This window comes from Parasteatoda tepidariorum, chromosome 7 (genome assembly GCF_982258835.1).
Source record: "Parasteatoda tepidariorum strain Cologne lab strain chromosome 7, Ptep-v5.0, whole genome shotgun sequence".
Taxonomy (NCBI): Eukaryota; Metazoa; Arthropoda; class Arachnida; order Araneae; family Theridiidae; genus Parasteatoda; species Parasteatoda tepidariorum.
The window spans coordinates 57,853,279-57,866,459 of NC_141761.1; the positions used below are offsets into that span (position 1 = coordinate 57,853,279).

General features: G+C 30.4%; 1 protein-coding gene across 1 annotated transcript in view; it reads left to right on the plus strand.

Moving 5' to 3' along the window:
* The window catches only part of LOC122269131 (cytosolic carboxypeptidase 6-like), a 553,508-nt gene that overhangs the window by 29,295 nt on the left and 511,032 nt on the right, over positions 1–13,181 (plus strand). The window contains exon 2 of the mRNA XM_043040819.3: positions 10,895–11,023. Coding sequence (XP_042896753.2) covers positions 10,895–11,023 — 129 coding nt within the window. The remainder of the gene's footprint in view (positions 1–10,894; positions 11,024–13,181) is intronic.

A 13,181-nucleotide genomic window follows, 5' to 3' on the forward strand; every position in this document is an offset into this window, starting at 1 on the left:
ATTAATAAATACGCCAACAATAATATTATTTGCGTAAACTAATTATTTTATTCTCTAACACAGCAGTTTCCAAATGGTGTACCGTGGAACCCTACGGTTCCGGGGAAAAAATAAATGGGTTCCGAGAGTTAGTATTTTTGTAACCAGGGATGAGTTTTGAAACCTCCGATTATATTAAGATCCATCCTATAATTCATAATTTATTTAATCTTTCGGTTGCCTTTATGAAATTATTTCAAGTAAAGTGCCAATGAATAGAATTGACATTTTTTTTTAAAGGAAATATAATATTTCTTGTAGCAATATATTGACAAATTATAAGAAGAACTAGCATTTATAAAATGTTGCATTACCTCTGCCTCTTTTTCGTGTGCCAACTGGTCTGGCATTGAAAACGCTTTTTGTGGTACGGTCTTCATCCATTCTGATAACGTGACCTGCCCATTTCATTCTTTGTCGTTTAAAGAGGTTAATGATGCCAGGTTCATTATATGAGTGATAAAGATCTAAATTAGTTCAGAAAATGCAGGATTTACCGTTTTTCAAAATTAAGACCACCTTCCGACTAATTTTTCTTAAAATTGAACTGCATTTGATACAATGCAAGCTTGAAAAGTTATCTGGTTGCTTATTTTGCCATTTCTGAATTTATCATCAACTTAAATTTGATTTCTGCTACTTGTAATGCACCACACTATATTGCTCTAAGTCCATCTGGTGTACTTGAAACCAATACAGGTTACAATTGTTTCCTAAATCGTAGGAAAAGGAAAATAAAAGAAATATGTCATTTTATCGCTAATTTTCGTACCCAAAGTAACAAAAAAAACTAAAAATAAGATAATAAATGAAGTTTTTAAAAAACTAGTCTTTTAAAATAAACTAAAGAGCAAGAAATGGTCTGATTTCTATCAGGCCCAAAGTAAAAATTGTTGGGTGCAGCATTTTAGACCTGAAAATAACCACTCGCCACGTGACGAGTCAATAAAAAAAAAGTGGCTACCTTAATTAAATAAACAACCAGTCACTTCTTTCCATCGCTTTTTTTGAAAAAAATCGTTAGATGAGAAAAGTATATCAATGTTGAAAGAGACTCTGGAAAAAAGAATTTTCAATAAAATATCACATGCCTCCTTTCAAACTTCCTTCAGATTCTATCAATTTGCGATAGAAAGATTCATATGAACGGAGAGTTCTTGAACAATTCATATATTTCAAAGCATTTTGCATTAAATGCATTTTGCCTCCCCAAATATTTTTACATGACGTTCTTTAAAGTCAGCATTTTTAATGAAATTTTATCACAAATTTACATTATTTTTATTGTTGAATTAACTTTTTATAGCGGTTGATTATTTCTAATGTGAATTTTTTTTAAAAAGAAGTGAAATTTAATTCAAACAAAAAGAGCTTGCAAAAAGTGGCTATTAAATGAAAAGGACTAATCGATACTCATTAGGTTTGAGGAAGCCGGTCACTGGCTACTAACTGAAAACTTATAAATAATAAATTTCTATCGCTACCAAAATTCCCCATGTAACATCTATAGAAAGTGATGAGCCGTGGTGGTTCAGGGGGTAAAGTGTCCGCCTACCAATGTGTTGAACCTGGTTCGAATCCCAGCGATGGCTGGTCCATAGATATTCCGCACCCGGCTCGCACTGATCACAGTGCTGACGTAAAATATCCTCAGTGATAGACGGATCATGGGTTAGAGTCGACTTGCCACCAAGTTAACCTGGGGAGGTTTTCGTGGTTTTTCACCTCTTGTAACGCAAATACGGGTTAGTTCCTTCAAAAAAGTCCTCCACAATAGCAAATTTCCACTGATACTTGATCCAAGAGTTTCCTTGTCTTCTGGATTCGGTTCAAAATTACGAGGCTACGGAGTTGAACATTTGTAGTCGTAAACCCAAAGTTGGCTCGGCTGTTCATCTACGGTTATAAAATAAAATAAAATAAAAATTAATGTGCCCTACATTTTCTGTTTTAGGTCTAAGTTCGTTTTGCACAATCAAAAAAATTTTTTCTTCTTTTTTTAGTCTTCTAAAAAAAAAGTTTTTAAATTTTCCGAATATTTAATTTTTATATCTCACAATTCTTTCGAAAAAGCGATTTCTGTAATCTTTTCATACAAAGATATATATTACAGTAATAAAAACATTCTTAATAGTTTTACATTTACTCTGAGTAACCTCTTAAACCTAAACCTTCCCTTCAACAAACACACAGCCCATTACAGATTATTAAATCAGTCTCAGCGTGGCTGTTGACTAAACCGAAAAGGACTCAATTTCTCATAGGACAGCCCCAAACTTTGCATCCCCTGTAAGCTCATCGAACGTATAAATTCATGTCGTCAACGATGCAGTAGGATTAATTTAGAGCACAAATTATTCAAAGCGAGTTTGTATTGCAGGTTGGCCTTTAATCCATCAAGAACTCGGAGGACGGGACTCCGGCGATATAAGCTTCTTAGTAATTTCGAGACAGTTATCGCTGGAAGGAAACCTAATCTCTGTCAATGTAGCTATTGTCTAAGTATATATTTTGGAACAAATCTTAAAAATAGAATTTTTAATGTTTCCCGTTTTGTATACTGTAATTTGAGTGGAGTGTAAAATTTAAAAAGAGATTGGGAAAAGTTTGGGGAACTTTAAAAATAAGACTTCTGAAAGGGAAATGTGATTTGGAGTATGAATTTATGAATATTGAGAAAAGTTTCTTAAAATATACGATAGGAGTTTATGATGTTATTTAACGTTTAATTTATTCAGTTGTAATTTTATTAATTTTTCTTTAAAATTATGTAAAAATTATAAAGCTTGATGTAGCTAATGTAAAATAATTTGTTTTCAAATAAAGTTTTTGCAATCCTTAAAAAATATAGAAAAATAATGAAAATGAATAAAAAGAATTTTCTGAGCTAACCATTTAAAAAATATCGTATACCTAATCTATATTTTATTTTGAAAAGTGTTAAGTTTTTATTTTAATTTTTTACTTAATGTTAAATATTTTTTGTGTTTATGTTTAACTATTTAAGACTAACAGAAAATTTATTTAACAGAAAAACAGCTTTTGAACTCTATTTACTTAAAATTAGCATTTACTTAATTATTTATTTTATTTTAATACTTTATCATGTTTATTATTACTTTAATTTATATCAAGTTGTGAATAATTTATTTAATTTATATTGACTGAACAACACTAAGAAATTTAGCACAAAACAGAAGGGCATTTACTGGCACTATTAATAAAACTAAAACAATTACAATTATTTCTTTCTTTATTATTATTTGTTGCCATTCTCGGTGGCTTTACGTTATTAACTTAATCAAATCATGTTATTTTTGTAGTTCATTATAGTGATTTACTGTATTCAGCATTACTAAACATGTTGCTATTGCTCGCAGCTTTACTCATGATCGTTGAAATATACCACTATCAAGTAATTTTTCTTGACCATATAACTTACGAATGACCTTAAGACACTTATTTTATTAGTATCGGTATTAAAACTGCTCAGTATTGATGCAGATTTTATAATTAATAAATATATCGATGTACCTATATATTATCTATCACCTATATATTTGGTACGTATTTCATGACTCTTCAACATTTGAGTTTTGTGCAAAATATATATTTATCAGTGGCAACAAACTAGAGCGCCAATTTCAAAAACAAGTAGAATTCTTATAAGACTTTGATAAGGACTTAGGAGCATGACCCTTTTCTATGTGACCTTTAATTTACTGTTTAAAATATTTACATGTAGTAATGAAAAAAAATTCCTTTAATTCTACTTCATTAAAATAGTAATTCACTATCTCTACTGTCACTGGAAAAATATTTTCTGAAACTACGGAAGTCTTATTAAAGAATTCCTATTAACTGCATTGCACTGCACCAATTAATACTACTTATTACCAAAATTAATTAAGCGTCGTCTGTGTATGGAGATTTCTACGATTCCCCTAAATGAACAGGTACCTTTTCACCTTTAACTTTGCCTTTTACTACATAGGTTATTTTTTTATTTACAATTAATACATATTACCAGCATTAGTTTAATATCATTGGAGTCAATAATAATATATAGCTTTTTTACAGTTTCTTTAAACGAATAAAATCTTTGCTAACTCACTTTTGCTTTTTAGTACATAGCTTAGCAATATGCATCGATTGCTTTAATTAATTAAGCATTGTACATCGTAAGCACTGTAAAAAATACAATCGAAGGAAGGAAAAATTTAGAGCAAAATGCATAGGAATTATTAGGGAACCCACTATAAGTTTGCCAGTACTCTTAACTGCAAATTCAATATTTGCCGTAAAAGTTTACACCAGAAAAATTAAAAAACGTAGCATAAAAACAAGAGTGATAGGATCCTCAGCGATCATTGGAATTCGAACGTAAGATTCCTGTTTTAGAACTGGGCACACTTATCCCAATATAATCCTAGCACATCGTTAAAATTTTCTAAAACATCGATCTTAAAAACACGGTTGAAACGTCATATCAAATAAAAAAGAGAGCTTCCATGGCTTACTGTAGACATGTGTTTCTGGCATAATTCAACGAAAAAGTTGAATATCTGGGTCAAGAAATATTTACATTGAAAGGCTCTTTGATTTTTTACAGTGTAAATAAAGTATCAGTCCTGAATCAAAATTTGACACACATAAAAGCCTACCAAACCATATTTCACCAAATATTATTTCATATTTTAGAAAGCGCTTCACGGAAACTTACCAACGAATATTACTTTAAAGCTTTGCATACGTAATCAAGAATTTGACCATATAAGTGAAAAACCAGTTCAGCATTATTCATTCGCCACAAAAACACTTTTCTACAAATATGTATGGATACAATAAATTTTTTTTCATAAGAGCCTGATTTAAACAGGCTTATACATGCATACAATCAATTCTTATAAGTTGTTGAATGTCGCCTCGTCCCTTTCAACAAAAGGCAATTTTTTCTTTTTGGCGCAATTGTGGTATGCATTTATTCAAAGTGTTGACTTCTTAAGCCTATGGAAAAATGCCAGAAGATGAAAAGGAAACTATCCATTTCTTTCTTTTATCATAGCCATGCCCAAGAAGCTATCCAACCATATTGAGGCTATCTGCGTTGATTATTTTGGCTGGCATCTACAGGCAAGGAGTAATCTGCCGAGTATGTGTTGCTCGGATATTCCGCTTTGTGGCATGTATGACGAAGATGTTGATTTCTTGAAGAGCCATTTCTTTGGCATCTTAAGATCATAGGAAAGAAAGGGTTATTGCCCTCTTGGCATCAAAGAAAAGCGTTACCCGTCATTTTTGATGGCTGAAATTTTTTTATTGCATACTCTATCGTATCGCTTCCCATTTTGTAATGCATACATATGCTCTGAGATCGTGGTGATTTAGGAAATGTTTCCTTATTTGGCTATGGTTGTCTTTTTCTGACGTTGTGATGTCTTGTATACATGGCAGGGGAAGAAATAAAATCATTTTGCTTTTTTTCGTTAAAATATACGATGTATCTATCTTATTTAGATTCCTTATACAAATAAATTTAGAAACGAACTATGTATAGAAATTCTCCAATTTGAGATTTTTTTTTTCTGTGCTAAAATGATAGTCTCATTTAGAAAAATCTTTTTTCTCAAGATTAGTTTTTAAACGTTCGAAACATAAATGTTGCGGAAATTGATGCAGACGTATAGTTAATACTGGCTTCCAAGTGGTTTTAATCATTAGATTTATTTATTAACTTTTAATTCGATAGTTTAAAATCAAGTTTCTGATTTCCCGACAGGGAGTATATGCAATCAGAATAAAAACCGTATAGTCAGTAAAAAAAACATGAGAAAATGAAAATAAAAATAAAAGCGATTTAAATATTATTGTATTATTATTTTTTTAAATATATTAAGAAATAATGCAACAAATAGAATTTGTAATTTTATAATTGTCATAAAAGTAGTTAATTTAAAATTAGTATTTCAATCTTATAAAAGTTTTTAAGGATAATATAAAACTTAGCATATACAAATTATACAAAAAGTAAAAAGCTTGAGTAAGAGCAATTTTTATTAATTTCTTCAAATTGATTTGAATTATACCATTCATCTTCAATAGTAGATATCAACTTTTGATGATGTAAAATGCCTATTATTTGCATAAACACTTCGTTTTTAATCACCTCATAAATTCTCTATTTGTTTGAGATCTGGAGATTTAGCTGGCCAATTCAAAGTTTCAGCATTATTGGCGTGAAACCAATTTTTAGTAATCAATATAATATTAAGAATGAATAATATGTATTCAACATTTAAAGAGCTTTTTAAAAAAGAATTTTTGTACTAAAATATATCTCATGTAACAATACATATTTAAAAATTACTATCGAGTAAAAAGACTTAAACTTTTTTTGATGCCATTAAAACAATACAGCAATAAAATGTGCATATACTCTACTCCATAAGCTATTTATTAATACAATGCTAGAATCTATTATTCACTGCTATATTGGCCACGTGAGTGTCCGTAATAGGTTGCACAAAGCACGGATTAATTCTCTTAATCACGGAAATGATATGATTAGGCATTGTTTATATCCCATATCGTGACGATAGATCTATGGAATATTGATGATTAATTACGATTAAATGTCTTGGTTGGAAAGCTTGTAATATAAGTAATCCTTCTTATCATAGTAAATCACTTTTAAAAACTACGATACCTATGCTTGTAATCATCAAGTATTATTGAAAGGGCAGACACACTTCTCGTTTGAATTCGTCAACTATTGATTTCCTGGGCAAATATTTTTCAAGCTCTCCTTACTACGAAACCATATTAAATACAGTGTTCTCCCAGAGCGTTTTTAGAAGAGCGGTCCGCCCCGCTAACCCTTTGGTTCCTATAAATGATCCTTTCTTTGGCCCTTTTTGTAAAATAAGCCAACTACCTTTTTGTTTATATTCGATTTAAGAAAATTTAATTAATTGTTTAAATAATAATTACCCACAGGTAAAATTATCTGTGTTGGTAAATTTAATTCTGATTACTATGACAAATATTTACTTTGTAAGGATTATTTTAACTGGTTAAATTTTTATGTTTCTCTTTTTTCGGGGGGGGGGCGTATTTATAAATTTTTAAAGTAATATTAAATTTTAATTTTTTTTAAATAAGTACCTTTTTTATAAATGCACCTTTAAATGTTTATGTTCTTTTAATTTTCAGTTTAAATCATCAAAAAAAAAAATTCAAGTTGCTTATCAATTAAACATTTTCTTTTAATTTAAAAAGGGGATGTTTTTTAGTGTGCTTTTAATTATTTTTTTAATAAACTGTAAATTTTTGTCTTATTTTGATTATGAAAGAGAATTACTTTTTGAAATATAAACATAAAATAGCATAAGACGGATAGTTTAGAAATAGTTGAGGATCATATTCACAAACGTGTAATACATAGTATTACACGTTTTGATAAATTTTTATGTGTTAAGGGAAATGTTATGTGTTTTTATGTGTTAAGGGAAATTTTTATGTGTTAAGGGAAATTTTTATGTGTTTTTATGTTTGTTGTTTCAAAACTTGTGCCTTTTTTGCGAGGAAGGGCTAGTGCCTTTTTTTCATAAATTATTAGCAATTTCAAGCATTTATTTGTATTTTATTTATTTTTTTTACGTTAAAGAGCTGATATTCGGGTTATTTCGTTATGAATGATCCTTAATGATTATAACTAAAACGAGGTAAAATATCTATTGCAAAGTTATTAATCTTCTGAATAATTAATAAGTCAAAATAATCTTGAGAACCATTCATTAAAATAGTTTTTTTTTGTGTATTATAAGTTATGCCGGACATCCTAAAAAATGGAAACTCAAATATCGCATAAAATACACATCAGATCTAAAAATATGCCTATGAAATATTTTCAAAAAGTGTATTTACGATACTAAACTCAATCCCCTAAACTAGTCCCCTGGGGTTGGGAGATCTTATTTATACACAATCTTGCTTATTTTTTTATTGCAGATTTGGATTTTCCGTAGAAAATTGTCGCGTTTAAAAGTAAGGCCGCTGCTTATAGACTCATTAGTAACACTATATCTACAAAATAAAAATAGCGTAAACTGTACTTAAAATAGTGTGATCTCTCGAAATATGTGTCAGGTGACAAAAAAAAATCGTTTTATGATATTTTAAAAAACCTTAGGACATCAAAGTTGACATCGCTCCTAACTCCTTGGTGCTAGAGCGACACTCAGGGGAAAGGGCCTAGTTTGGGGGGAGGGTTGAGCTCGTAACTCGATTCAGTTAACCGGATAATGATGTATGGAAGCGAAGTTTGCGAGAAAGGAATGCAATTGCATTTTTTTTTTAATCTTGCGAGCAATTGTACAAAAAAATAAGGGATTTTTGAATTACATCTTGATATCAACTTGGTAATTAATTTATGGAAAAGCAGGCAATTTACAATAAAATAATTTATTCCCGTTTTCTCCTCAAATTAAATGAGCAGAAAAAAAGACACTTTCACTAATTAAACAGAATAATTTCGTCCGCCAAAATGTGCACCAAATTCAAGGTCTTTTTGCGAATGCATTAATCAAGTAAATTTTAACTTGAGATTCACAAGGGAAAAAGTTAACAAAGAAAACACGTTATACACATTAAGCGATTAGACTTCATTGTTAATTGTGTGGGTTCGTAATTTGATAAAAAGAATGTAAAGCAGTCGTATTTCAGCCTAGTTTATAAATGGCGCTGCCATCTGGAACTGTATTTCTCATGTTTCATTCATTACTGATGTCAGATCTCCAAAATTAGAAATATTCTTAAAGTAATAATTAAAGTGAGAGTATTTCAATGTACGCTGGTTATCTGAAGATAAATTTGGCTTATTAAATTCAGATTCATCAAATATAGTGTTGCTTGAATTATGTCTTGGTGATTTTAGGCAGATAAGAAAAGTATCAAGTTTGAATGATATAAAAAGCTTAACTTTTCAATTACAGCTCCAATTTGAAGAGTTTTTAGAATTAGTGCTGTCATAGCTATTGCAGTTGTGCAAAACTATTGGATGGAAATTTTTAAAATGGAAAATAAATTTTAAGAGCACAATATCGCGTATATTGATGTGTTTAATAATTGAGATTTTTGAGGATTATAAATATAGTTTGTGCTATACAAACTGTATTTCGACCAAAATGTATTGCTATTCAAACTGTATAAACAAACTTCAATTTCTATGCAAAATTTATCCGCAGTTTTTCTCACAAAAAGTGCACTATTTAACCAATTGTTTCTTCTTATTTCATGTTCCATTAAGCATCGATTGAGTGTTCAATAAAAGCAAAATAAATAAACAAATAAAAGTAAATAAATAAACAAATAAAAGTAAATAAAAAAATGTAATAAATAAATAAAAAATAGATATATTTCTTTCAATTTTAAGAAGTTTTATCACAAATCTGGAGCTATGATGCCTCGATTAATAACTATAGATTTGTTAATTTTAAATTAAAAATACAAACTTCAAAATATTATAAAGAAAACGAAAGTTGTAAAATGGTATGACTGACGATTTATAAATAGCTTTTGAAGTTTCTGTAATTGTTTATGAATAATTAAGGCTTGTTTTAATTATTTTTTATGAATGCTTAATTAAGGGCCCTTGGTTAAGGCATTGTTTACACCGCTGGTAAGAAAGCAGGGGTAGTAAACTCGATGCTGCCTGCCTAAAAAACAATTATAGTGCATTCGCAGTAAGGTTACGTTTTATCTGTTGTAGCTGAATGACTTCTCGTTGGTTCTGCTGTGGAGGTTTGAAGAGAAGGGCAAACGCTGTTTACGTTGTCTGACTTGGATTAAAATCATGTGACATTCTTAACACTGTCGTTAAAAGATAGAGCTGTAGAAACTGGGTGCTTGGTCATTATTGGGTGCTTAGTTAAGGTTAAATTCAAGCCAATGTAATTAAGCTGCTCATTTATCCACATTGCTTAAAAAGCATTAAATTAATTACTCGCTGAATTACTCGCTGAATTAAATTACTAAGTAGGAAGTGAATGGAGTGATATAATTTAAGCAACAAAGCAGTCTAAAACAAAAATTTGCCAAAATTTACAAATCTGATTTTTTATAATTCAAATAATTTAAATTTACAAATTTTATCTAACGTAAATTAAATTTAATTTCACTAGTCTGATCAATCAAGATCAACTATTTTTGGAAAATATAGTCAATAAATAACAAAATATTTTAAAAGGGCGTTACGTATTTTTAATTTTCGTTAAAATAGTTGCACAATAGTATCTGCTTTTCTAAATTTTTTTTCTACTTAAAACTCAAACAACTGCGCATATTCGGACCTTTCGATAGGGTTGGGCACGTAAATTACTGCGCTCTGAATTTTTGTTTACATTTTGAGGGAGTTTATGTGGTCATATTGGTTTATCGAATGCTTCTTGTTTTGTGTGGGTATAGACTTGTCTGCAGTTAGGGGTTTGCTTGATAGTATATTGCAAGTTTTGGGTCAGTCTTGCAACTGTAATTTTTTTTTTTAAATACTGCGAACAATTCATTAAGGTACATTCAGGTAATATCAAAAATAATAAACTACAAATGTCTGAGTATTTAATTGTATTAATGATTTTATATTACTTTTAAATGAAATTAGACTGACGGGGAAAATTGCTCTGTCCCATGCGTACGTATATTACTTTTAGTGTATAAAGGCCAGGGAAGTGCTTTTTCCCCTTTTGTCGGTACTGAACTGGTCACTAAACTCTCTTTCATTAGAGTAAACTTTATATTTCAATTTACATGTATTGTGTCTCAGTGTTCTAAATATATTTTTTTTGTTATTTGTTTTTAGAAAGCAGTAGCAGTGATGGTGAAAATGCCGGGGAAGTAAAAAATGTAGCACGGTTGGTCATGCGGCCACCAGGCCACAGTGGTAAAGCAAAGAAAGGTCACCTAGTGTTCGATGCCTCTTTTGAAGGAGGTAACTGATACATTATTTTATAAACAGTAATTCTCTTTTTATCTAAGCAAGCAAACACACTACAAATATTATTGCATCATATGTAATTAGGATTCCTAAAAATATTGTATTGTTATTAACCCTTTAAGTGTTAAGACTAATTACGGTAAACCAGTTTCTCTTTATGACGTTGGATATATAAGTGTCGTTGTTGTTGTTGTAGTTCATTTACGTCGCACTAGAGCTGCTCAATGGGCTATTGGCGATGGTCTGGGAAACATCCCTGAGGATGATCCGAAGACATGCCATCACAATTTTGATCCTCTGCCGAGGCGATGGCACCCTCGCTTCGGTAGCCCGACGACCTGCACGCGAAGTCGAGCACTTTACAGTAGAACAGTTTAACGAGGACCAATACCGCACACCCTCGGTCCCTACGCAGACTGATCCAAGTGGTCACCCACTCGCATATTGACCGCAGCCAGTGATGCTTGACTTCGGTGATCTGCTGGGAACCGTGTCTTAACGATCAGTCCACTGCGGGACGATATATAAGTGTCACTTTATATGAAGAATAATGAATAAAATGTAATTAATAAAACAAATTGAAAAAATTATAATTTTTAAATTTATTATTTTTTCCTCTTTTAAACTAGTATTGTTAATTTTTTTAATTTTCTAAAGTCAGTTCCTGTTTACTGTTTGCTATTATCTCATATTGAGAGTTTTATGTATTTTGCAGCTTTATGCACGGTTTATATAACTTATTTAAAGCAATTAACTACGTGTATCGGGAATTGTTTAAAAGTCTGATTGGTTTAAATACCGAATGAATTAAAATTTTATTAAAATATTTTTTGTTCAGTATGTAACAAATGTTATTTCAATTATGAGCCATTTCCTTATTATTAATACATTATAGTTTATTTCCGATTCGATTATAAAGTTGAGCCCTGGTGACTCAGTTGCTATGGCACTCAACTGCCGGTGTGAAGGATTGGAGTTTGGTACCCAGTGGCTGCTTGAAGTGCACCCAGCTTCAGATCCACATTGCCACAGTCTTGCTGTTGGTCACGAAATCGTAAACCCTTAGGCAGGTCACGCACTGAGGAAGCAAGCAATAAAAAAAGAAGCACGCAGGTGACGAATTTCTATACAATTGTATACTAATGCAAAAGTATGGAAACCTGCCTCTCGTATGCATCTTTCTTAATGCTTGTTTCCTTATTGCGTGGCCTGCCTTAACCTCCTCGACCTCTGAGGCTCGCAACGGGCTGTTGCGTGCGATAATGCTTTACTTTTTATTATAAAGTTTATTATTACAACATTCCACGGTTATTAAAATTCTTCTCCTTTCTGTTCAAACACTGTCTATATTCGGGTGAATATACTATAGCGAACCTCAAAATATATTAGCCAAGTTTTAAAATATTTCTGGAATGTATATTGTTAAAATTCGTGCTAAACAGTCTAGACAGATAAATGAATTAAGAAACAGATTTCTTATTTGCATTATAATTCCTGTGGAAAAGCAACGCCTAACTAATTTATAAAAGACGAATAGTTAGTAGCATCTAAACTCATTTTAATAATTTGGAAGTTCGGAATGAAAATTTGTTTCATCAAACTTACCTTTGATACATCACGTGTGAAAAACTAATTACAAATTTGAAGTAGCATAAAGAAAGCATCATTCTTTTATAAATATGGTAATTAGATTTGCATTTGAAATGAACGTTTTGTAAATAAAAATTTAACACATAATTAAAAAAAAAACATTCGTATTAAATTCAAATTCAAATGTAATTGCACTATTAGTCGTAATAGTTTATTTTCTGTTATATATAGTTTATTTTTTATTAAAATTATAATAATTAAGACTCTTTTTTGCTCAAGTGTCTGGCCATCTTATTTTTCTAAGCTTTCTTAAGCATAAATCTGCTATCGTGATCAATAAATTCACAAAATTTACGAAGGACTTAAAAATTTTTAATATCAAATTATTATAAAGCATTTTCTTTCTATTCAAGTAAATTTTAATATAATAACACAGATGCATCGATTGGCCTTCTGAACATTGCAATTTATTAGATTACATTGCCATGCAAAATAAAGCGTAACAAATTTCCTGTAATTCAATTAAAATGATACTTCATTTAATTCTCATTACAAAAAATAT